This window comes from Zalophus californianus, chromosome 9, assembly GCF_009762305.2.
Source record: "Zalophus californianus isolate mZalCal1 chromosome 9, mZalCal1.pri.v2, whole genome shotgun sequence".
NCBI classification, from domain to species: domain Eukaryota; kingdom Metazoa; phylum Chordata; class Mammalia; order Carnivora; family Otariidae; genus Zalophus; species Zalophus californianus.
This window is the reverse complement of record NC_045603.1, coordinates 133,419,606-133,446,371: the sequence shown is the minus strand read 5'-3', so window position 1 is coordinate 133,446,371 and position 26,766 is coordinate 133,419,606. Positions and strand designations below refer to the sequence as shown.

The 26,766-nt window shown below is 41.3% G+C and overlaps 2 protein-coding genes across 3 annotated transcripts in view; one reads left to right on the top strand and one right to left on the bottom strand.

Moving 5' to 3' along the window:
* Positions 1-26,766, bottom strand: part of ITIH5 (inter-alpha-trypsin inhibitor heavy chain 5) — a 78,645-nt gene that overhangs the window by 25,918 nt on the left and 25,961 nt on the right. For both annotated transcript variants that reach the window (XM_027593850.2, XM_027593851.2), the window contains 3 exons: positions 24,226-24,476; positions 4,729-4,898; positions 3,998-4,114 (listed from right to left, as the gene is read on the bottom strand). In XM_027593850.2, coding sequence (XP_027449651.2) covers positions 3,998-4,114; positions 4,729-4,898; positions 24,226-24,476 — 538 coding nt within the window. The remainder of the gene's footprint in view (positions 1-3,997; positions 4,115-4,728; positions 4,899-24,225; positions 24,477-26,766) is intronic.
* LOC113922083 (ATPase inhibitor, mitochondrial-like) lies at positions 24,948-25,377 on the top strand. Its single transcript, XM_035729270.1, has one exon. The coding sequence runs from the start codon at positions 24,963-24,965 to the stop codon at positions 25,278-25,280; it is 318 nt and encodes a 105-aa protein (XP_035585163.1). The 5' UTR covers positions 24,948-24,962; the 3' UTR covers positions 25,281-25,377.

Here is a 26,766-nt window from a genome sequence, read left to right as displayed (position 1 = left end):
CTTATGACCATTACAATCAGCCTTTTATGGAATATTTAATAATATTATATATATTCATAATATAAGGGTAAGTAAAAACATCAAAATACAAGGTATTTGGTGGTAACACAAATTCAGATTGGTTGTAGTAATTTTAATTATCAATACCTTCATCAAGTTATGCTTTTTTCCCCCAGAGGAAACCCAAACCCTGGCCTCATGAAGGTCATTGTCTTTTTTTTTTTTTTAAGATTTTATTTATTTATTTGACAGAGATAGAGAGAGAGCATAAGTAGGCAGAGTGGCAGGCAGAGGCAGAGGGAGAAGCAAGCTCCTGGCTGAGCAGGGAGGCCGATACAGGGCTCAATCCCAGGACCCTGGGATCATGACCTGAGCCGAAGGCAGACACTTAACGGACTGAGCCACCCAGGCACCCCAGGTCATTGTCTTAAAGAGAAAGAAAATAGGAAGATTTATAGGTGCGCAGAAATTTAATGACATGGCACACACAGAGAAACCTAGTACATGGCACCTACTCAGTAACTGCTAATTGATTCAAAATCCAAATTGGAATCACCATACTGGGTCAGATGCAAGACCTAATTAACACTACATTCCATGGCCAACAGAGGTCTCCAAAGAAGCCATGATTCTCCTTCTGTCAGTGTCTGTTATCCAGCCAACAGAGTCACAAAAATAACAATGGCACTTAAGAACCTGCAGCGCCTAAAGCAAAGAACTTTACAGAATATTCAGTAAATATGAAAAGGCTGTGAGGCCTCTCAAACATCAATAGAAAATCAACCACTACAAAAGAATGTCTCATGTATGTGTGATTAATCACTTTGGGAAACACTGCCCATAAAGAAAACCTCCAGCTAATTTAATTTGTACCCAACCTTCCCACTGTAAACAACTAAAAAAGCAATATACAAAATGTATAGTTTTAAAAAATCTTGAGTATCAAAATACTGAGAAAATATATCTGGGAAAGATGAAAATTTAAAGAGGCAGTCTCAGCATTTGGGATCACTTTTATCTAAAGGATGCTTGTCAAGGCCAAAGAAGTATCTGAGAAGCTGAGCATCACTTTAGTAGCTTAGGGGGTCAAAAGTTGAAGTCCAGAGCCCACCAGGGATGGGTGCTCTGGTAAACCTCTACATTTTGTGCTATACAGAAATAAACCAGTCTTGAAAGGACTGCAATCCAGCTTTGAGCCATCTGGGCTGCCCAGAAAAATCCCAAGCCCTGAAAATGGACTAAAATGATCCCAGATTGGGGCGCCTGGGTGGCTCGGTTGGTTAAGTGGCCGATTCTTGATTTCAGCTCAGGTCATAATCTCAGGGTTGTTGGACTGAGCCCTACATTGGGCTCTGCACTCATGCGGGCTCTGCCCCTCCCCCCATTTGCACGAGCTCTCTAAAATAAGAAAAGAAATCTTTAAAAAAAATGATCCCAAATTATAATCCTCCAGGTACCTGACAGAAACATCGCTAACTTTCTCTAGCAGAAAAGATCATCATCCTAGGCCTTCAACTATTTCTACAAACAAATGTTTGAATACAATGTTCATCATGCAATCATAAATGACCAGTCACACAAGGAGAGAGGAAAAATAATAAAAACAGCTCCTAAGGGGCTCAAGTTTAGAATTATCAGATATGGACTTTAAAATAACTATGTTTATGATGCTCAAGAAAATAAAAAATGTTATTAAAAACTTTGTGAAATAACTAAACATTCTAAAAAGTGACAGAACAGATTTGAAAAGAACCAAATGGAAATTCTAGAATTAAAAAATGCAGTAACTGAACTAACCCAGTGGATGAGTTTGAGCGCTGACTGGACATACCTGAAAAGAGAATCTGTGAACTGTAAGATAGGTTTGGAATGAAGTATGGAAAGGCCAAAGTAGGAATGAATAGAAGAGAGCAAGGGAAACAGGGTACTTTTCTAACACTGCAATCCCAGGAGAAGTGAGCCAATGGGATTTCAAAAATAATGGCTGAGGATTTTCCCACGAATCCACAAATTCATGAAGTCCTAGCAACCTCAGGCAGAAAAAAAAAAAAAGGAAAGAAATCCACCTCTGAAATCATATTAAAACTATAGAAAATTTAAGATAAAGAGGAAACTCTTAAAAACAGTCAACAATAAAAGATTACATTTAGAGGAACAACCGTTAGTATGATTACTGACTTATCAACAGTAACAATGGAAGCCTGGAGACAATGGGACCTATCCTCAATGGAAAGAAAATCACTGTCAACGCAGAATTCCATTCCCAATAAAAATATCCGTCAAGAATGAAAATGAATAAATGATTTTCAGACAAACAAAAACTAAGAGAATTCTTTACTGGCAGACCCACATTTAAGAAGACCCTGATGAGGGGCGCCTGGGTGGCTCAGATGGTTAAGCGTCTGCCTTCGGCTCAGGTCATGATCCCAGGGTCCTGGGATTGAGTCCCCCATCAGGCTCCCTGCTAGGCGAGGAGCCTGCCTCTCCCTCTGCCTCTGCCTCTCTCTCTCTCTCTCTCTTTCATGAATAAAAAAAAAAAAAAAAAAAAAAAAAAAAAAGAAGAAGACCCTGATGAGTATTCTTCAGGCGAAAGAAAAGTAATCCCAGATGGAAGGACAGAGATGCAAAAGGAAGGAAAAGCAATCAAAGTGGAGAAGTTAGCAGGTTGAATTCTGTACAAGGATGTGATGTGGAAGAACTACACGGAACTGACTGACAGGGCGAAGTTATCTTGTTCCTATACAAGTTAGAAATTATATCAGGCAATCTTCTGAAAGAAAAGAGTTAAACCCTATTTTTGCATGGAATGTATTTTTTACTGTTTTGGGGCGGAGAAAAATAAGATGCCATGAAGAAAAAAATCAACAGATTCTACATGATTTTTTAAATATAAATAGTCAAGGAAAGAACTTACAAAGTAGTAACTGAGAGAAAATATTTACAAGAGTTTATCAGCTAAGATCAGGTTCAGCTACATGTGGAATGGAATGTAGGGGTGGAAGGAGGTAGGGTAGATGGTTCTTTTGAGGTATGAGGTACTATTAAACCACATATTTATTATTAATTGATAAAAACAGATAATGAGTTAAGACAGAAAAACTAAGAGAACTGTTTGATGAATGTAGAATTATAATTTGGTCTGGGAGCCAGTAGCGTTTTTTCTTTTCTGTTATGTGAGTTGAAACTATATTATAAAAGCAAATTTGTGAGATTTTATGATACCAGAGTAAGATAAGGAATAGCCCTTTCCAGTGGCTTTTTAAAAAATTTTTAATACTTATATTTTCAATATAGTTTAATATTTCAGCATAGACGAAACGTCCCTTAATGTCCCTCCTATCCCTAGAATTTTATTTTTTTAAAGATTTTATTTATTTGACAGAGACAGACACAGCGAGAGAGGAAACACAAGCAGGGGGAGTGGGAGAGGGAGAAGCAGGCCTCCCGCTGAGCAGGGAGCCTGATGTGGGGCTCGATCCCAGGACCTTGGGATCATGACCTGAGCCGAAGGCAGACGCTTAACGGCTGAGCCACCCAGGTGTCCCTATCCCTAGAATTTTAACATTTATCCTAAATGCAATAGGAATTTCACTCCTGAATCACTGAGATGGGAGTTCTTTGTTCTAAGGGTAGGCCAACAGGGCTGCCAATGACTCTCTTCCATTGCTCTGAAAGGACATGATTACCAAACAGAATTATTCCATCAACAACAGTGCTGTTGTTGATGGAATCTAGTTTTCCAGTCCCCTTTTTTTCAAAGTGTCTCTATACATGCCCCTTTGCTCTCTCTCTCTCTCTCTCTTTTTTAAACACCATCCTGAAATGATAGTTTATGTCAATGGCTGAATTGGATCATCAGTTCAGGAAGGTTCTGTGTAGGCAGGAATAGCTGGATGGTAAAGCAGACATTTGGCATCAACTGCATTTTATTCACAGAGTGCATCAAGCTTCCAGGCAAAAGTGAGAAAGAATAAAATTGGCAGTTGGCCTCACTCACCTGCCGGAGCTTGGTTCCTACCATGGAGGCACTGCTGTCAAGCACAAATACCACGTTCTTGGGCAAAGGAGGTAGGTCTTTGGGAGCAAAGTAGTGCACAAAATAGCCATTTAGAACCTGGTGGAGGAAGAGAAAGTAAAAATATGCCTGGAATAGGCAGGAAAACTATGTAAAATGGACAGTCTATATAACTTCTACAATGAATGAAACACATGAAACAGATTTTATAAAGATAAAATCATCCCTTTAAAACTTGCCGCCTATGTTGACTAATTCAATTTTAATTAACCACCCCCTAGGGCCCTTGCCACTTGGAATTCCTGCTTCCTAATACGTGGTTTTTACAAGTTGAGATGTCAAAGTTGTCTACATTCTGGATGCATGCTAATGCATCTTAATATTCCCACCCTGTCTCTGGAGCCATAAAACCTAAAGGGAAATGAGCCATGGACCAGGCCCTCTTAATTAAAATTGAAGATGAACTAAAATTCTAACTTCATCTAAAACACCACAGGGAAAATTACATTACAGATTTCATTTGCTCTCCAGATTACTGAAGCAGGAAATACGAAGGGAACACCCTAGTCCCCTTGGAGACATATTTTAGGTTAAAACAAATTTCTAAGAACCAGAAAGTTCTCCCTCCCTTAGATAAAAACTGGAATCCTCATTCTGAGTCTAACTAAAAGTATCAAGCAACTAACACAAAATGGCAACAATGAGCCCATTACCTGGATGTCCCCAATGCTCTGTTCCCTGTTGACATCATATCTAATGATGAAATCTCCCAAAACGCCATTCTGAGCAATCCTGGCTTGTTGGACCACACTAGGCTTAAAAGTGACTTTGGCAAAAGTGTCATTTTGGTTGATAACAGTAGAAGGAGGCGGCCCAGAATCAACTGCAAACAAGATATAAACATAATTCATAACTGCATGTATCAATATTATTTTTGGAAAAGAAGCAGGGCTGTTTTGCATGGACACACGGGCTAGACTTTATTTTATTGCAGGTTTATATTCCACATGAGTTTCACAGACTTCATACCAATAATCCATCACAGTGCAAGAGATGTTAGAGATTTCACCTTTATGCCTTCTTTTTCATCTTTTATGTGAATTTTTTAAACACACAAAAGTAGACAGAATAGTAAAATGAACCCCCATGTACGTTTCACCCAACTTTAACAATTATCAACCTCTTATCAATCTTTCATATCTGTTTTTATGAATCCCCTCACCATCTCTTGCTTGAGTATTTTAAAACAAATCCCAGACATCATATTTCATCTGTAGATACTTCAGTATGTACCTCTAACTATAAGGACTTTTTTCTACATAACCACAAATCACATCATCACAAATTACAAAACCAATGCTCAATGTCATATTATCCCCGAATATACTCAGTCTGTATTGAAATTCTCCTGATTCTTTAGAATGTGTCTTGATATGGCTGATTCCTTCGAATCTGGATCAAAAAAAGGCCAGACCACACACCACATTGGGTTTATGTTTCTTAAATCTCTTTTAATTTACAAGTGTTTCTTCTAATGCTATGTAAACGTGTTGTAAAACCCTGGTTATTTGTCCTGTGGAGTTTCTCACATTCTCACATTTTCATGATTGTTTTGTCTTATCTTTTAACTTCCTCCTTGATTCCCCTGGTTTCCATCCTTGGTTTGTGCTGTAACATCTGGGGGAACTAGAAAAAAATACCAATACCCAGGCCAAGAGCTCATTTAATTGGTCTGGCACGTAACCTGGGCATCAGAAATTTAAAAATCCCCCATGTGAGTCTACTGTGCAGTCGATGTTGAGAACCCCAGCTCCATGTTCTCTGCTTCCCTGCGTTCTGGTAGGAAAGTCAGAGGCTTGCTTGGACGCAGGTCAGTACCACTGACAAGAACACTGCACAGGTGATGAGGTGAGGCTGAGTGCTTACCCTTTTTCACACCAGAAGCACACAGTATCTACCTGTCTGCTCTCAGCTGTAGTAAGAAAGATGGTGGGCTCCCATATTGTCAATCTGATCACCCATTATAAAGCTCCTCATCGATCTTTCACTTCATAGTTTTACCAGACACTGTCAATGTCTGTCTGGATCCACTATTCCATTAGAGTATAAATGGGTGGGGTCTAATTCTATCACTCCTTCTATATGGAAGTCTTCCAGAAGAAACACCTACCCCCACCAATCTTTTGGTTGCCCTAACATACTGTTTGTCTAGAAAGTTTATGGCTCTTTAAAAAACAAAACAAGACAAAACTCCCAAAGTTTCCCCTAGCAGAAATCTTCAAATATAAATTAGACTTACAGAAAGATAAACCCATAAATGGATTTTATATGATTTAAGAAAAATTAGTGGGATGAAAGATTAAGTACAGCACAGCCCGTTTTTTACTCCTGACCTTCCTGACCAACAGGAAATTACTTTGCAGACTACCCACCTTTATAAATCCAAACACCACCAAGTCTATATACTTAACAACAGAAATTCAAATTTTTTAGCTCTGCATGTGCCACGAGGAATATAAAAATAAAATGGAGGATACATAAATGTCAGTATATGTGGAGACTTTATCCAGATACTGAATCAAAGCCAGGCTTAAAACTGCTGCAAAGTATCTGATCATTTTTTTTTAAATCTATTCAAGTTGATGCCATGCATAGAGTGAGCTGATCAGCAATCTCCCATCCCTAATTAGCAAAATAAAATAGGAAATAAGGCACAATTGGCCCATGGTAATTTGTACGTAAGAATAAACTTCCTCTTGCTAAGGGTTTATTAGACATTAAAATCAAAGGAAGTTTAAACATTTCCTTCCACAGAACAGACAATTATTTTTCAGAGACAATTTAGGTGTAACCTTAACAGGAACCACAGGGCAGAACTGATTCTTCTATTATTTGCACCCATTGAGGGCAGAGGTTTCAGAAGTGACCAGAAAGCCAGCAATTAGGAGATCTTCTTCTTATTGAAGACAGTTGTATGAAAGATAATATGCTTCCAACAGATCTGCCCATCTGAGGAAGGAGCTGGGAAAATCTCAATGGCACGTTGACAAGTGCCAGCCTCCGGCTCACCAGCACGGGCGACAACACCTGAGAACCACTACAGAGACGAAAGGAAGAAAGGCTGAAAATGGAAAGGTTTTTGAAAGAGAAGGAACCTGCATGCTCTTCCGGGTCAGTCTCTCATTGGTGATTACTGGTAAAGCAGCAAGAGTGAGAGGCATGATAACACAGCTGAGAACTCGGAATCACGAATGAGTCAGAAGGACCTGCATTCGATACTGGCTCAACCTCTCTTTACCTGTGAGACTTTGGGCAAGTTACCGAGCTTTCGTTATCTCATCTGCAAAATGGGTTAATGGTCTACCAAAATCACACTACTGAAAAGGTCAAGTGATGTCATGGACCGTAGTCCCCCCTTATCCCCACCCTTATCCCTGTATATACTATGCTTTTTTGAATACATACATATGTATTCACAGTTTAATTTATAAGTTAGGCACAGTAAGTGATTAACAACAACAGCTAATAATAAAATACAATTATTAGAACATACTGCAATAGGAGTTATGTGTATGTGGTCTCTCTCTCAAAATATCCTTCTTAGGATGACGTGAGAGGATAAAGTGCCTACATGCTGGATGAAGCGAGGTGGGGGACGTAGGCACTGTGACGCAGCATGAAGCTCCTACTGCCTTCTGACCACCCGTCAGAAGGAGGACCATCTGCTTCCAGGACCGTGCGTGATCGGGGATAACAGTGACTGAGGGACACGAAACCATGGGTAAGGGGGATGACTGTACTTGGGCTGGTCTGATTCAGGCCAGCCAATGTTATTATAAACCTTAAAAATATACAAAACAGGAAAAGGGCCAGGGAATTAAATGTAAGACAATTCAACAGATGAAACTTGGGACAGTACATGAAGCAAAGAGGAAAGAACTACTGCTGTCTATACGGCATCTCGTAGTCATTTTGAACATAGATACAGAAGAGAATACTCGCTAGACTTCCATTTACATACAGCTCAAGAGCAAGCATGACTTGTCCAATGATGGTGAAGAATGGTAGCCACCTTTGGGGGGTGAGTACCTACTGGGAAAGGGTGCGGCAGTCCTTTGGGGTGGTGAAAATACTCTGTCTTGGCCTGGAAGTAGCTGTCTGGGTGTATACACATGTGAAAATTCATCAAGCTGTACACATGAGATTTATACACTTTATTCTACGTGTACCCCAATTTTTAAAAAATCGGAACTCGTTGGGAGTTGGATGGCAGAACAGAATGAACAGGCATTCCCTAGAATGGAACAGATCAACATTAGTTGCCAAACAGAGCCTATCTGCTCTTTTCCTTAGGATAAGTCTGTTGTGTAGGCATTTATATGGGGATTAGGTGTATACAGAGTAATTCCAGCTGGCAGAATTAGGACCGAGGTAGGGTTACTGGGAAGCACTCTTTGTGCAGCCTCAAAAAGCTCTAGGAAAGATGTCCCCTGTGGGCAGAGGCAGCAGTCACAGCCCACCTCGCTGGAAGTGTTCAAGCAAACCCTGGCTGCATTGGTCACGGGCGGGAATGGTGCCGAGCGCCTCTCGTGACGTGGCCTGGGACCAGCAGCAGCGGCATCACCTGTGCACTTGCTAGAAACACAAATTCTTGGGCCCACCCAGAAACTCTGAATCCGAAACTCTGGAGGGGGTACCCAGAAAGCCGTATTTGATTAAGGCTTGCGGGTGAGTTTGGTTCCTGCACAGAGACAATGGTCACGTGCCCTTGGTGTATGTAATTGGGTGTATGTAAATGTAACTAGATTATCTCCAACTTTAAAATTCTATGTTAGATTCGACCCTCTTTATACTATCGGCATGTACCTACTCCCTACTCTTCCTTGTTTCAAATCTCTCTCATTGAAATGCTCTTTACAACTCCCCTGAATTAATACCATTCATGGTTGAGTGAAAGCACTGAGGATTAAAAAGTATAATTTCTCTCTTCATAATTCATTTGACTGGGGTCTTTGATACAAGCCATGAGAAAGATAGCGTGTTATTATTTTGGTTTCCTATTGACCTCTGATGTTTGCTGGTTCACGATGAAAATTCATGAGATTCCTCTAAATGGGCTTATTTTCTATGCCCAAAGAGTGGGTTGATTCCCACTTTGGTTAAATACCAAGAAGCTTAACTCCTGGGGTTGACTTCCACCCATTAAGTATCAGACAGTCAATGTGACCCAGTGAATTTTCCATTAACTATCAAAAAAAAAAAAATTTGCTGGGAAAAATTCCAGAGCAATAACTCTAGAAAATAAAATCCTCTTTTTACCAGAGAAGGAAAAAACCTTTTCATCAACGAGGTTAATCTAGGCTGCCCCAGAGTTACTGACCAACATCTCAAACCAGAATAATACTGTTTAGCTTTTCCTTGTGTGAATCGTGGTTTGTCTTGCTGATGGCCACAAAACAGCTCATGAGCACAATGAACTTGATTCGCAGGCCCTCCATGGTCACGTGTGCTCTAAACATAATGAAGAGTGCAAGGGAAGAGGCCTGGAGCAGACCAAAAGAGTGAGACTCTGACCTACTTTTCTAATGAGAGCCCACATGTCTCTTCGTGCTCTTGGCTTTCTCTCCTCAGTGCCCACTTTGTTAGGGGAAGGAGCGCGGTGCCGTGACTGCTCTGGATTGGAGAAAGCCAAGTCTCCTCACGTCATCTTCCCGTTTTGATGCAAGCGTCTGTGCTCTCGTGCAAGATGACCTTCTGTGGCCCACCAGGGAATCAAGCGCGTCCTCGGGAAGGTTCGCTAACCACTCCTTCTCCACCCACTCTTCCCCGCTCCTTAGGTCACCAGCATCCCCAGGATGCGCTCTTCCTGTCTAGAGCCCGGTCTTTTTGAACAAGAAGATACATGTCATTTTAGAAGCTGCATAATACCAAAGAAAGTGGGGTCTAAGTTCTGACAGACTCAAAATGACCGACTTAATATCTCCGAGCCTCAGTTCCACATCCATTCAACTGGAGTAAATCCACATCATAGATGTCAGAGCTAAGTGAGATCACATATATAAGGCACCGAGCCTGGTGCCTGGCACACAGTAGATGCTCAATACATATTATTAGCCCCCAGCCTCTGCCCCTTCTGAAGTAGCCCTTATACTCTTTGTATAGGATGAGAGGCAACTCATGAGGAAAAAAAATACTCTTTGATAACATACAGTTTACATTTTTGCCATAATACGTGTCTCCATACAACCGAGAGCTTAGTAAAAACAAAATAATCATTATTTGGAGGAAAAAAGATAAATCATAATAAACATTCATAACAGGGAGTTCAAGAATATTTATAGAGATAACAATCTTTATAAAGTATAATGGAGTGGATAGCTTCCCAAGAGGCCCCTGAAATTATATACAGAATTTTGCATAAAAGAATACATGTGTGTATTTTTTCTGGACAGAGGGCCTGTAGCTTTCCCTAGACTCTCCAAGGAGTCTACATAAGGTTAAGAAGCAAGTACACAAATGCTATTAAATATTCTTCCCACTGATTCTGTCTTGTAATGACAAAGCACTTCATATATTTTAGAGAACGCGTATGTCTTTAATTTTGTCCTGGAACATGGATGTTATTCACAAATAAACATTCTCCTCCTAGACAACCACATGGGGACAAACGGAAGTCAATTGCTATGTAACGAGTCTAAAGGTGAAAAGATTTAGGAGCAAAGAACCACAGTCAAGGATATCAGCTGGAAGCTATGCCCTTTGGGGTCAACTGACAGTTTCCTGTCTCCTTCCTGTGGACCCTGGGTTTGCTGTCAGAGGAAAGGGGCCAACACCTGGTGCTTTTACAAAAGGATTTCCAAAAAACACTGCCTGCTCATTTCCCTTGGAAAAGGGGCTAAATTGTCTATGTTTGTTTATGTAGCCTGCTCACCTGGACCCCCGTGGGGAGATTACTTCAATATAGGGCAGTCAAAAGTATTGCGAATAACTGGGCAACTACGTTTTGATGGTAGCAGTACAGAAAAAAATTCAAGCAAATTGGCAGAGTATTAAAAGAAAAAGCGATGAGGAAGCAATGTACAGCATGGTGACTATAGTTAATAATGCTGAATTGTACATGTGACAGATGCTAAGAGAGGAAATACTAGGTTCTCCTAGGTGGCTCAGTCAGTTAAGCATCTGCCTTCGGCTCAGGTCATGATCCCAGGGTTCTGGGATCGAGTCCCATGTGGGGCTCCACATTCAGTGGGGGAGTTCACTTCTCCCTTTGCTGCTCCCTCTGCTTATGTGCTCTCTCACTCTCTCTCTCTCAAATAAATAAATAAAATCTTTAAAAAAGAGAGAGAGAATAAATCTTAAAAGTTCTCATCACAAGAAAAAAATTTCCATAACTATGTGGTGATGGATGTTAACTAGACTTAGTGCGGTGATCCTTTTGCAACATATACAAATACAGAATCATTATGCTGAAGCTAATATAATGTGTGTGAATCACACTTCAATGAAAAATATATATTGGCGAGGTCTCAGGGGAAAAAGCAGTAAAGTTGGGAAATAAAGATGAGAAGGAATCTGCTTAAATACCTTCATAAGCCCCCTAGTATCGTTTTCTTATGGGAAAGGGGTTTTGTCCCCTAGACTGGTAATAGGTATTTTAAATCCTTTTGGAAAATAGCATCACACAGACATGAAGGCAACATGTAGCATAAAATACTAATGCAAATTGACAGCTGGAAGAGTTCCAATTCAACTCTATCACTTTATAATTAAGTGGCACTTGCCCAAATTTCTTAGAAAATTTGCCTTCTTCACTACTCAATGCTTTTTCTTCCTAAAATAATACATTCCTGAGCCTCAGTTTGCCTTATGTGACTGACCTGACTTTCCCTGAGAAACTACACATGAACCAAGTCAACTCTCACATATTCTGTCCACAGTTACCCCCTAAAAGCATGTGTTATGTCACTTCATGATATCGTTTTGTGTCCATGGAAGACCTTAAATACTAGCTGCTCTAAGCATCTGAAACTAAACCAAATGGAAGCCTACCAAAAATGGTACCAGAGCAGCAGAGGACTCTAAGATCGAGAGATTTATGTTAAACGCCTCTACATTGCCCTCCTGCATGAAAGTGGAACACGGTCCAGTCACTGGGAAAACCCTCATGGGATTTCAAAGATTCAACCTGCCAGCTTTTCTTTTGTTATTATTCAAAACTGCCAACTCTACACACCCACCAGGATGACTGCTATCAAAAAGACAGAACATAACTAGTGTCAGAGAGGATGTGGGAAAACAGGAACCCTTGTGCACTGTGAGTGGGATTGTGAAATGGCACAGCACTACGGAAGAGAGTACGGAGGCTCCCCCCAAATTAAAAATAGAACTACTAGATGATCCAGTAATTCCACTTTGGGGTATATGCTCAATAAAATTGAAAGCAGGATCTCAAAGATCATATACACCATGTTTATATAAGCAGCACTATTCACAGTAGCAAAGAGTGGGAACAACCCAAGTGTTCTTCAACAAAACGTGGTCTATGCATACAATGGACTATTTTTCAGCCATGGAAAGGAAGGAAATCCTGCTCTATGCCACAATATGGCCGACCCCAGAGGGCATTACACTAAGTAAAATAAGCCAGTCACAAAAAGACAAATACTGTGTGGTTCTACTTACATGAGGTGCCTAGAGTAGTCAAACTCACAGAGACGGAAAGGGAATTGGTAGTTGCCAGGGGCTGGGGGTGGGGGTGGGGGGGTGGGCAACAGGGAACTGTTGTTAAATAGGTACAGAGTTTCAGTTTGGGAGGATGAAAAAGTTCTGGAGATTGATTGCACAACAAAGTAAATAAACCCAACACTGTTCACCTGTACTTAGAACTGGTTTAGATGGTTAATTTGACATTGTGTGTTTTTTACCATAATTAAAAACTTTTTTAATTTTTAAGAATTGCTGACTATAATTTCTTCAAGGGCAGTGACAATGTCTTAGACACATTGAGGTTCCAGGCATCTAGTACACCTGCCAGGAATGTGGTGAGAACTCAAGACAAGCTTGTTGAACACTTAACATGGAGGTGACTCAACACATTGGCACATAGTTGGGCAGATGAAGAGGGGAGTCTTTCAAGAGAATCCATCTTGAGAGTGTTTTGGTGGGCGTGGCAGATGCTCTCAGTAACCCATGTCCCGTGCCATGGATGCATCTCTGGCTTCAGCCACAGCTATGGTGGACAGTGCCACATGTCCAGACAACATTCCACCTCATACACCAAACAGACAGCAGGAAAAAGGAATAGATAGAGTGTGGTCTCCTCGAGAAGAGTAGGTTGCTCACCAACGTCAAGTTCAAGAGAGAAGACCACCCTCCTAGGTCTCTCAGAACCATCCTGCTCACAGCTGGCCCTGACTGAACTACAGCCCATGGCAGAAAAAAACAAGATAACATGGTTCTCATATCAGCATTAAAAACAAAACAAAACCAACTCTGGAGCCAAATGATTCATACCTGAATAATTTCTGCACTGAACAATGCTGGAAACCCTCACATAACAACCAGATTATTATTTCCTGGCAAATGTACAGAGGCCAAACAGGGCCATTCCCTTCCAGCTGTAGAGTGGAGACTGGATCTGGGGGAAGAATACAGAGCAGCAGGGAGTTGGAACCAGGGGTGAACCGTCAGTCACAGTGCAGTCCCCTAACAGAGCAGAGCTGCCAGATTTAGCAAATAAAAACACAGGATATCCAGTTAAATCTGAATTTCAGATAAACAAGAAGAGATTTTTTTTTTTTTTTTTTTTTTACTGTAAGTATGTCCCAGAGATTGCATGGATATAACTGTCCATCTGAAATTCAAATTTAACTAGCATCCTGTATTTTATCTGGCAACCCAGGAAAAGGAGATCTGTGTATTTGTAACCAGTCTTCTGGAACCGTATTCTGCCTCCTAATGCCCCCTTCACAACAAAATAAGAGCTATGCCCAAGACCTGGCAAAATTAACCAACTTAAACCAGGAGAGTGTTGAAAATCTAGTTGCATCCTTTTTTTTTAGTCCTTTGCCCATATCTTAATTGAGTTGTTTATCTTTTTTTGGTTGAGTTGTAGGAATTCTTTATATATTCTGGACACCAGATGCTTAGACATATGATTTGCAAATATTTTCCCCATTCTGTAGGTTGTCTTTTTAGAACGTATTTTAAGAGCACAAACTGATACTCTAGCTTTCTTCTGTGTTCTTGAGTATGGGCCGCCATCAAAGATGAACCATGTACTGGGAGAAAATGAAGATGGTCTTCTAGCTCCTGAAACTAAAATTTCCTTTTATTGTCAGATTAGGGTGACTTCACATGAGTCCATTGGTTTTGACAAAGATGAGGAGTTGAGATTTACTCAGGAACTCCAGCTGGGAAGCTTGGAAACAGAGTCAGCAACCCAGGACTAGAGTTTTAGGGAATAAAGAGGTAGGAATGAAGCCAAATAACACTTGAAAACAAGAAGGCAATCCTCTGATGAGGAACATGAACTCACACCCTCAGGATTTTACAATCTTTTATGTACTCAGTTCAGTGGGTAAGGGCATGAAGTTGGAGTCAGACAGCTCTATGCTCAGATTCTGTTTCTAACAATAATTAAATATGAGTCCTTGTTCCTATTACTTGAACTCTGCAAACCTTAGCTCCTTCACAAATACAATGGGGATAAAGAGTACAACCCAAGAAGGCTGTTAGAAAGGTTGAATGAGATACAATACAGCAAGTGCTGAGTCTAGTACCAAGCACACAGTAGTCCTAATCCAGAAGCACATCCCTAAGGATGGGAATGGGTCCAGTAGTCAGAGATTTGCTTTGAGAAATTCCAGAAGTCTGATCTCTTAGTGGCAGCCAGATCTAGGAGAGGAATGTACTGGCATGGGTCCACATTCACACAATTACAGCTCATGTTCTGGTGCAAGCCTGATTCTGGTTTGATCTCTACCCTGGATTTCTTTTGGTAGCACGCAGTAGTGTCCAGACAAAAATCACAACATCCTGGGCCTCTCCATGCTGGGGCTGCCATTTTGCAGGGACAGTAACAGCTGAGCGCTGAAGGATAGGAATGAGCAGCCAAAAGGGAATCAGTCCACTGCACCTGGCTTGGGTACATACTTGTGAAATCTCCATGCTTTGGAAGGCAGTATATCCGCTTTGGTACAAAAAGCTAGGAAAACAACGTTCTTAAAAATAAACAGATCCCAAGAGATCAGTGGTCTGGAAAAATTCCTCTGAGATTCTCACAGGCCCAGAATAAAAACAGTAAGCAACCTTTTGACTAACAATCGTTAATTTGTAGGGCCTCCAAATATAACACACACGCACATACCACAACTCACACACATCCCTGAAGAGTCGCGGTGGTTCTGAAAATGACAAAAAGCTCACGCATTTCACTACTGCAGCACGATCACCTGCGTAGTCCCTCACACCTAAGTGCCTCCACACGTGGCTGAGCCCTAGGCCCCGTCCCATACACACGGGCCACAGCGGCCCTGCCCTCTCGGGGATTCCAGCAACTCGTAGAGAATCTTCTTCCTCCTGAAAATATCCCTCCTTCACATGGCTGAACATAGGAGAATTTCCCTAGAGATTATAATTAGGAAGAAATGAAATTTTAAAACATCCCTTGTTACTAGTTTGGGTGTGTATTTCTTTTTCTCTCTTAATTTGTAAGCACGTAATTAGCTATCTACTGTTTAAAAGGCGTTGTGTTAAATACTGGAAGGAGACAAAGTAATCAGACACAGAACTGCCTTCCCAATCACTTACGCTCTAATAGGGGAGATAAGATTTGCACAGAAAAAAATCAATATAGGCAAGATGGCGGAGGAGTAGGAGACCGGGATTTCGTCTGGTCTCAGGAATTCAGCTGAATAGGGATCAAACGATTCTGAACACCTACGAACTCAACAGGAGACCGAAGAAGAGAGTAGCAACAACTCTCTGAACAAAGAAGCGACCACTTTCTGGAAGGTAGGACGTGCGGAGAAGTGAATCCGAGGCGATATTCGGGAGGATAGACGGCGGGGGAGGGGGCCTCCGTCGGCCGCTTCTGGCAAGTGCTAGAGCCGCGGAGCACAGAATCGGACCTTTTAGAAGCCGGCTCCGCGGAGGGACGTCGCTCCAGTGGCTAAGCGGGGGGTGGAACCCTCGCGGGACAGTGTGGTCTCAGGACCCTTGGGGTCACAGAAAGACCGGGGGTGCCTGAGTGCGGCAGAGCTCCCAGGGATCAGAGGGGGGAAGCCGGCTGCAGAGACGGAGCCGAGGTGCGGGCTCTCAGCTCGGGGTTGCCATAGACTGGGATCCGCAGCCCAGTCGGGCCACTGCTCCCTCAGCAGGGACCCAACAAGCAGCAGAGCTGGGGAGACTCCCCTCCCACCCTCTCCCGGGAGGGGCGGCGCGGGAGCGCACCGCAGGGATCTGCTGGGTTTGGAGACTCCACACGGGGTCGGTGCCAGAGATAGAAACGCTCGGTCACAGGCCGGGTGAGCACGGAGTGCGGCCGGAGACCGGGGAGACGGGAGTGACTGCTTTTCTCTGGGGGCGCAATAAGGAGCGGGGCCCCGAGTTCTCAGCTCCTCTGAGTGGAGATTGGGAGGCCACCATTTTCACCCTGGTCCTCCAAAGCTGTACCATGAGCTTGCAGGGAACAAAAGCTCCTGAGAGCAAACCCCAGCAGCTTGCTGACCCCAGACCGACAAGGGCGGGGCAATTCCGCCTCCGGCAAAGACATTTGGGAACCACGGCAACAGGCCCCTCCCCCAGAAGATCAGCAGGAACAGCCAGCAAGCCAAGACCAAGTTTACCGATCAAGGAGAACGGGAGAACTCCAGCGCTAGGGGAATACTGCACATAGAATTCATGGCTTTTTTACCATGATTCATTAGTTTTTCAAAGTTAATTTTTTTAACTGTTTTTTTTTTAATTTTTCTTTTTCCCTTTTTCAACCAACATCTTATCAATCCCTTTTTTTAAAAAAACATTTTTTATTTTTCATTTTTAGAGTCATATTTTATCCCTTCATAGTAGTTACCCTTATTATTGGGATATATATGTAAGTTGTTCTCTCTTTAAAATTTTGACATACAGTTTCTTCTAACAGATCAAAATATACCCTAAATCTCTAGTGTATGGCTTTGTTCTAGTCTCCTGCCTGATCACACTCTCTCCCTTTTTTGCTTTTTTTTTTAATCTTCTTCTTTCTTTTTTGAAACAACTTCTTATCAATTCCTTTTATAAAATCTTTTACAATTTTCATCTTTACAGTCATCTTCCATCCCTTCATTGTATCAACCCTTATTTTGTACATATATAAGTCTTTCTTCCTTTAAAATTTTAGGAGGCACTTTTTTCTAACCGACCAAAATACGCCCAAAATCTAGTGTGTGGCACTGATCTATGCACTAGCCTGATCATATTTGATCATATTCTGGTTTTTTTGTATTGTTCTGTTTTTGTTTTTATCTTGTTCTCTTTTTTCTCTTTCTTTTTTCTTTCTTTCCCTTTCTTTTCCCCTGGCTTCAGGTCTTTTCTGATTTGTATAGAATATATTTGCTGGGGACGTTGTTCACCTGTTAGCATTTTGTTCTCTCATTCATCTATTCTCCTCTGGACAAAATGACAAGACGAAAAAATCACCTCAGCAAAAAGAACAAGAGATAGTACCGTCAGCCAGGGACCTACTCAATACGGACATTAGTACGATGTCGGACCTAGAGTTCAGAATCATGACTTTAAAGATACTAGCTGGGCTTGAAAAAAGCGTGGAAGTTATTAGAGAAACTTTCTGGAGAAATAAAAGAACTAAAATCTAACCAAGTCGAAATCAAAAAGGCTATTAATGAGGTGCAATCAAAAATGGGGGCACTAACTGCTAGGCTAAATGAGGCAGAAGAGAGAATCAGCGATATAGAAGACCAAATAATGGAAAATAAAGAGGCTGAGAAAAGGAGAGAGAAACAACTACAGGATCATGAGGGCAGAATTCGAGAGATAAGTGATACAATAAGATGAAACAACATTAGAATAATTGGGATCCCAGAAGAAGAAGAAAGAGAGAGAGGGGCAGAAGGTATATTGGAGCAAATAATAGCAGAGAACTTCCCTAATGTGAGGAAGGAAACAGGCATCAAAATCCAGGAGGCACAGAGAACCCCTCTCAAAATCAATAAAAATCGGTCAACACCCCGACATCTAATAGTAAAACCTACGAGTCTCAGAGACAAAGAGAAAATCCTGAAAGCAGCTCGGGAGAAGAGATATGTAACCTACAATGGTAGAAACATTAGATTGGCAACAGACCTATCCACAAAGACCTGGCAGGCCAGAAAGGACTGGCATGACATCTTCAGAGCACTAAAAGAGAAAAATATGCAGCCAAGAATACTATATCCAGCTAGGCTGTCATTGAAAATAGAAGGAGAGATAAAAGGCTTCCAGGACAAACAAAAAATGAATTGGCAAACACAATACCAGCCCTCCAAGAAATATTGAAAGGGGTCCTCTAAGCAAAGAGAAAGCCTAAAAGCAGCATAGATCAGAAAGGAACAGAGACAATATACAGTAACAGTCACCTTACAGGCAATACAAAGGCACTAAATTCATACCTTTCAATAGTTACCCTGAATGTAAATGGGCTAAATGCCCCAAACAAAAGACACAGGCTATCAGATTGGATAAAGAAACAAGACCCATCGATATGCTGTCTGCAAGAGACTCATTTTAGACCCAAAGACACCCCCAGATTGAAAGTGAGGGGGTAGAAAACCATTTACCATGCTAATGGACACCAAAAGAAAGCTGGGGTGGCAATCCTTATATCAGACAAATTAGATTTTAAAACAAAGACTGTAATAAGAGATGAGGAAGGACACTATATCCTACTTAAAGGTACTATCCAACAAGAAGATCTAACAATTGTAAATATCTATGCCCCTAACATAGGAGCAGCCAATTATATAAGCCAATTAATAACAAAAGTGAAGAAACACATTGACAACAATACAATAATGGTGGGGGACTTTAACACCTCCGTAACTGAAATGGACAGATCATCTAAGCAAAAAATCAACAAGGTAATAAAGACTTTAAATGACACACTGGACCAAATGGACTTCACAGACATATTCAGAACATTCCATCCCAAAGCAACGGAATGCACATTCTTCTCTAGTGCCCACGGAATATTCTCCAGAATTGATCACATCCTAGGTCACAAATCAGGTCTCAACCGGTACCAAAAGATTGGGCTTATTCCCTGCATATTTTCAGACCACAATGCTTTGAAACTAGAACTCAATCACAAGAGGAAAGTCGGAAAGAACTCAAATACACAGAGGCAAAGAGCATCCTACTAAAGAATGAATGGGTCAACCAGGAAATTAAAGAAGAATTAAAAAAATTCATGGAAACCAAAGGAAATGAAAACACAACTGTTCAAAATCTTTGGGATGCAGCAAAGGCAGTCCTAAGAGGAAAGTATATAGCAACACAAGCCTTTCTCAAGAAACAAGAAAGGTCTCAAATACACAACCTAACCCTACACCTAAAGGAGCTGGAGAAAGAACAGCAAATAAAGCCTAACCTCAGCAGGAGAAGAGAAATAATAAAGATCAGAGCAGAAATCAATGAACTAGAAACCAAAAGAACAGGAGAACAGATCAACGAAACTAGGAGCTGCTTCTTTGAAAGAATTAACAAGATTGATAAACCCCTGGCCAGACTTATCAAAAAGAAAAGAGAAATGACCCAAATCAACAAAATCATGAATGAAAGAGGAGACATCACAACCAACGCCAAAGAAATACAAACAATTATAAGAACATATAATGAGCAACTCTATGCCAGCAAATTAGATAACCTGGAAGAAATGGGTGCATTCCTAGAGACGTATCAACAACCAAAACTGAACCAGGAAGAAATAGAAAACCTGAACAGACCTATAACCACTAAGGAAATTGAAGGAGTCATCAAAAATCTCCCAACAAACAAAAGCCCAGGGCCAGATGGCTTCCCAGGGGAATTCTATCAGACATCTAAAGAAGAATTAATACCTATTCTCCTGAAACTGTTCCAAAAAATAGAAATGGAAGGAAAACTTCCAAACTCATTTTATGAGGTACCATTACCTTGATCCCAAAACCAGACAAAGACCCCATCAAAAAGGAGAATTACAGACCAATATCCTTGATGAACATGGATGCAAAAATTCTCACCAAAATATTAGCCAATAGGATCCAAAAGTACATTAAAAGGATTATTCACCATGACCAAGTGGGATTTATCCCTGGGCTGCAAGGCTGGTTCAACATCCACAAATCAATCAGCGTGATACAATACATTAACGAAAGAAAGAACAAGAATCATATGATCCTCTCAATAGATGCAGAAAAAGCTTTGACAAAGTACAGCATCCTTTCTTGATCAAAACTCTTCAGAGTATAGGGATAGAGGGTACATACCTCAATATCATAAAAGCCATCTATGAAAAACCTACAGTGAATATCATTCTCAATGGGAAAAGCTGAGAGCTTTTCCCCGAAGGTCAGGAACGCGGCAGGGATGTCCACTATCACCACTGCTATTCAACATAGTATTAGAAGTCCTAGCCACAGCAATCAGACAACAAAAAGAAATCAAAGGCATCCAAATCGGCAAAGAGGAAGTCAAACTCTCACTCTTTGCAGATGATATGATACTGTATGTGGAAAACCCAAAAGACTCCACCCCAAAACTGCTAGAACTCATACAGGAATTCAGTAAGTAGCAGGATATAAAATCAATGCACAGAAATCAGTGGCATTCCTATACACCAACAACAAGACAGAAGAGAGACAGATCAAGGAGTTGATCCCATTTACAATTGCACCCAAAACCATAAGATACCTAGGAATAAATTTAACCAAAGAGGCAAAGGATCTGTACTCAGAAAACTATAAAATACTCATGAAAGAAATTGAAGAAGACACAAAGAAATGGAAAAACGTTCCATGCTCATGGATTGGAAGAACAAACATTGTGAAGATGTCAATGCTACCTAGAGCAATCTACACATTCAATGCAATCCCCATCAAAATACCATCCACTTTTTTCAAAGAAATGCAACAAATAATCCTAAAATTTGTATGGAACCAGAAGAGACCCCGAATAGCCAGAGGAATATTGAAAAAGAAAAGCAAAGCTGGCGGCATCACAATTCCGGACTTCCGGGTCTATTACAAAGCTGTTATCATCAAGACAGTATGGTACTGGCACAAAAACAGACACATAGATCAATGGAACAGAATCGAGAGTCCAGAAATGGACCCTCAACTCTATGGTCAACTCATCTTTGACAAAGCAGGAAAGAATGTCCAGTGGCAAAAAGACAGTCTCTTCAACAAATGGCGTTGGGAAAATTGGACAGCCAGATGCAGAAGAATGAAATTGGACCATTTCCTTACACCACACACAAAAATAGACTCCAAATGGTTGAAAGACCTAAACGTGAGACAGGAGTCCATCAAAATCCTAAAGGAGAACACAGGCAGCAACCTCTTCGACCTCAGCCGCAGCAACTTCTTCCTAGAAACATCGCCAAAGGCAAGGGAAGCCAGGGCAAAAATGAACTATTGGGATTTCATCAAGATAAAAAGCTTTTGCACAGCAAAAGAAACAGTCCACAAAACCAAAAGACAACCGACAGAATGGGAGAAAATATTTGCAAATGACATATCAGATAAAGGGCTAGTATCGAAAATCTGTAAAGAACTTATCAAACTCAACACCCAAAGAACAAATAATCCAATCAAGAAATGGGCAGAAGACATGAACAGACATTTTTCCAAAGAAGACATCCAAATGGCCAACAGACATGAAAAAGTGCTCAACCTCGCTCGGCATCAGGGAAATCCAAATCAAAACCTCAATGAGGTACCACCTCACACCCGTCAGAATGGCTAAAATTAACAAGCCAGGAACCGACAGATGTTGGCGGGGATGTAGAGAAAGGGGAACCCTCCTACACTGTTGGTGGGAATGCAAGCTGGTGCAACCACTCTGGAAAACAGTATGGAGGTTCCTCAAACAGTTGAAAATAGAGCTACCATACGATCCAGCAATTGCACCACTGGGTATTTACCACAAAGATACAAATGTAGGGATCCGAAGGGGTACGTGTACCCCAATGTTTATAGCAGCAATGTCCACAACAGCCAGACTGTGGAAAGAGCCAAAATGTCCATCGACAGATGAATGGATAAAGAAGAAGTGGTATATATACACAATGGAATATCATGCAGCCATCAAAAGGAATGAGATCTTGCCATTTGCAAGGACGTGGATGGAACTGTAGGGTGTTATGCTGAGTGAAATAAGTCAATCAGAAAAAGACATGTATCATATGACCTCACTGATATGAGGAATTCTTAAACTCAGGAAACAAACTGAGGGTTGCTGAAGTGGTGGGGGGTGGGAGGGATGGGGTGGCTGGGTGATAGACATTGGGGAGGGTATGTGCTATGGTGAGCGCTGTGAATTGTACAAGACTGTTGAATCACAGATCTGTACTTCTGAAACAAATAATGCAACATATGTTAAGAAAAAAGAAAAAGAAGTAGATAGCAGGAGAGGAAGAATGAAGGGGAGGAAGTCGGAGGGGGAGACGAGCCATGAGAGATGATGGACTCTGAAAAACAAACTGAGGGTTCTAGAAGGGAGGGGGTAGGAGGATGGGTTAGCCTGGTGATGGGTATTAAAGAGGGCACATTCTGCGTGGGGCACTGGGTGTTATGCACAAACAATGAATCATGGAACACTACATCAAGAACTAATGATACCTTGACAATATTTTTAATTTTTTAATGCAGTCTAGATTGAGAGTATCACACTCAGTATTGGGAATGACCACATAACAAAAGACCTGAGCTTCCCACAGAACCAAGACACAATCCAGTTTCTGAGATGAAACTCCTTGTCCCGTGGACAGTAATGAACAGAACCGTGTGCTGGCGAGAGGAAAGTGCATCTTCCGCATGGTTCACTCTTCTGCACACCAGCCCTGGGTCCTATTTTCACATTATGTTAAATAACAATGTTCTCCTTTCCCCCTTGTCAAGTCATGTCTCTACTCTCCTCTCAATCTCATTCCTAAATATTCCTGCCCAAGTAGCCTTCTTGGGATCCTCCAGATTCTACTTGTGGCCACAGGGGCTGAGTTCAGATTCTGCAACTCACTTACTGCTCAGCCATTCCCAGACCTCAACGTCGCAGATACCTGAAATCAAGAGAGTCCAATCCTGGTGCAACTTTGTGACACATCTGTCTCGTTACCGGATTTGACATGAAGCCTGCCTAGTCTACTCAGGGTAAGACCAAACACCTGTGACCATTTCATGTAAACTATCAGCTGAAATTAATATAGTAAATAAGACTAGATTGTATTGAATTTATCATCATCATTTCAACAAATAGAGTGCGATTTTAAAAATCAGAATTTAAGAAAAATCTAACGGTGGTCCTGGTAATGAACCAAAATGTCACTGCACTCAATCAAATGTACAGTACACAGTTTTCACTATTTAATTTTAGAAAGAGTCTCACACATCATTGAAATGTGTATGTTAGTGTTAAATGTTTAGTGTTTCAAAAATGGATTTTTAGAAAAATAACCCTGTAATCCCTCACCCCCTAGAATAAAAGGATTATTTTATAGAACTTTCTAGTCTTTTGTCAACTTCACATTTAACAAACCTAACATATTTAACATTACAGAGTGTGTACAAGTGTGTCTTTTTCCTCCCATCATATGCTGCATTGTTGTCATAACCCTATTTTACTAATCACGGCTGAATATTTAGGATGACAGAACGTTTTTGCTACTACAAATGTTAACAAACAGGATTTGCATGTATAACATTCCCAATATTTTAGATGCCTCACCTGGATTAGATGCCCAGAAGTAAGATTACTGTGTCAAATGATTTAAACATCTTTAAATCTCCGGATAGAAACAGCTTTAAAAACAAAACAAAACAAAACTGTACAGGGCTTTGCCTTTGTTGTGTTGCTATCTTTCAGATTCTTGCCAACTCTTGGAGCCTTTGTTGAAGGGGTGCCCTCTGTCTTACAGATTTCTCTGAAGCCCACACCCCACTCTGAGTTAGCACAGGAGACCCGGCGACCACACTCACCTTCCCTTCTCCCACTGTCCTTCTGCCTGCTGTGCTGTAAGGGTAGCACCTCCAGGGACTCGATGCCGGACCTCTCCAGAATGTTCACTTCCACCATCAGCCTGCCCACCAACTGCTGGGGCCGCACACTGATAACGTGCTCATACTTCCCCAGCCGCCTCTGTAAGAGCTCTTCGTAACTGAGGAGGAAGGCAGCTTTGTCCTTGCTGGGAATCACGACAGAGGCTCTGAACATATCAGTCCCCTTCTTCCTGTAAGGAAGAGAAAAGGGAACACGCGGTCCGTCAGAGAAAGCTGGGTTCCCTCAAATCCCTTCAGGGCACTGGCCACTCTCTCAAGAGAGTCCTTAGAAGAAAAACTACGTATTAGTATCGGGAAGAGAAGCAAAGACCTGCACTAGAGGAAGGTTACAAAGTTTCAAGGAATACTGAAGAGTACAGAATTCAAAGACCGCTGAACTTTCCTACCTCTCCCTGAGTCAGGCTTGAGGGGGCAAAGGGGAAGGGAATATTGAAACCGGTGAACTGCTGGAAAAGAGCGTTTTGGAGTCAAGATGTGAATTGCATTTTTCTCTTTATTGGAATGGCCAAACGAGCCTGACATCTGAGGTCACTTTAAAATAGCTAATATATTAGGTTTTTACACTTTGCAAAGTTTGGTGGTTGTGGCTAGGGGTAAGGATAAAGAATAAAGGATTGCAAAGCATATAAAAATATAAGCCATTCCAGACAACAACAATGGCTGTCACCGCGTTGGCCGCCCGGGTGCGGCTGGGCGTGTGGGGCGTTAGGGCCATACAAGCCCGAGGCTTCAGCTCCGAACGGTCAGACTCCGGCGCGGGCTCGAACCGGGAGGCCGGTGGGGCCTTCGGAAAGAGAGAGCAAGCTGAAGAGGAACGATACTTCCGAGCACGCACTAAAGAACAACTGGCAACCTTGAAGAAACACCATGAAGAGGAAATCACCCATCATATAAAGGAAATTGAACGTCTGCAGAAAGAAATTGAGCGGCACAAGAAGAAGATCAAACATCTAAAACATGATGATGATGATTAAACATACACACTTCCCATAGCATAGCTACATATCATTGCCCGCTGCTATGGAAGCAGAGTTGTGGTTTTATTAATATCTTATCTGTGTACTGCCAACAGATTATAATAAATTGTCATCAGTGGAAAAAAAAAAATATAAGCCATTCCAAATGTTTTCAGTGCTTGGAGTGAAGGTTCTTTGATTCAAGATGGCAGACTGACCATAAAAGGGATAGTAAAGGATTAAACCAAAGGAAAGAGTGGTAGGGGAAACCATCGGCGGGTACGGCACTTCAAAACATTTCTGGAAGATGGGGAATTCAGTAGAGGAAGAACTCCACAGCTCAGACTATGTAGGCAGGGGCTACAGCAAAGGATCAAGATGCAAACCATCTACAGAACATCAGAGAGATGGTAGGCTCTGGCTCAGCATAAGATGTGAGTGGGAAGGGCACCAAATACAGGAAGGAGACCTCCAAGTCCATATATGAATGAATGACTAAGATGACAGGCTTCCTACACTCCTTTTTCTCAGAGCTAAAAAGCTAGGAAGAATGACTGAAAAAAGACTGACCCTTAAACCCATTATTGTAAACTCCCAAAACATCAGGTAGAGGAAACACAGAAAAGGAGTAGTATTAGACTGCATTAGATGCATCATCAGCAATGCCAGATGTTATAAAACACTGGGAGCAATGTCTTCAAGGTTGGGATGATAAATTATTCTCAATCTTAAACTCCATAGACAGTCAAAATATTAATCAAGGTCTCAGAAAGTGTGTCTCTCATACATCTATTCTGGGGGAGTTACTTTAGAATATACTCCAGCAAAGTGAAAGTGAGAAAGAAAGAGGAAGTTAGGGACAATAAGGAGTAATAAAAGCAACCCAAAAGAAAATGAAAAGAAATCCCAGGGTAAACATTGATGACAAGGCTGCAAAGTAATGACAGTATTCCATGGACCTGGAGACACCCTTCGTCCATGATGGACAGCTCTGAAATCAGGATGTGCCTCCTGATCAGTGATGACTTCCAACTGCTGTTGGCAACAACATGGATGTCATTGCTTACAGAACTAGGTCATAGCTAGCTGTTCATTTAAGTCACCATTTCAAAAGAGTTATGTGTCTTGCTAGATGTTAACAGTAACAAATTATGTTTTATCTCATAAGAAAAAAGAGAGACAATTAAAAACTCCAGGAAAGACAAATGCATATGTTGTGATCCAACTGAACTAAACTGTGGCAAAATTATGAACAACTTATGAATTGTAATGAAAACGAATCTTCATAAAACTCATCTAATAAAGACCACTTGGGATCCATGTGCAGTCCAACAAAATTAGATTTTAATAAACTGCTGCAGGAGGGGAGACTACATACCAAAGGCATCATGGAGAACCTTGCCAAACAAAGGAGGACATAGGGTAATATCATAGGATTGGGAGAAAAGTGGGAGTGTAGATAAGGTTAAATGAAACAGTGTTTGGAGGCTCGAAAAAAAGCAGG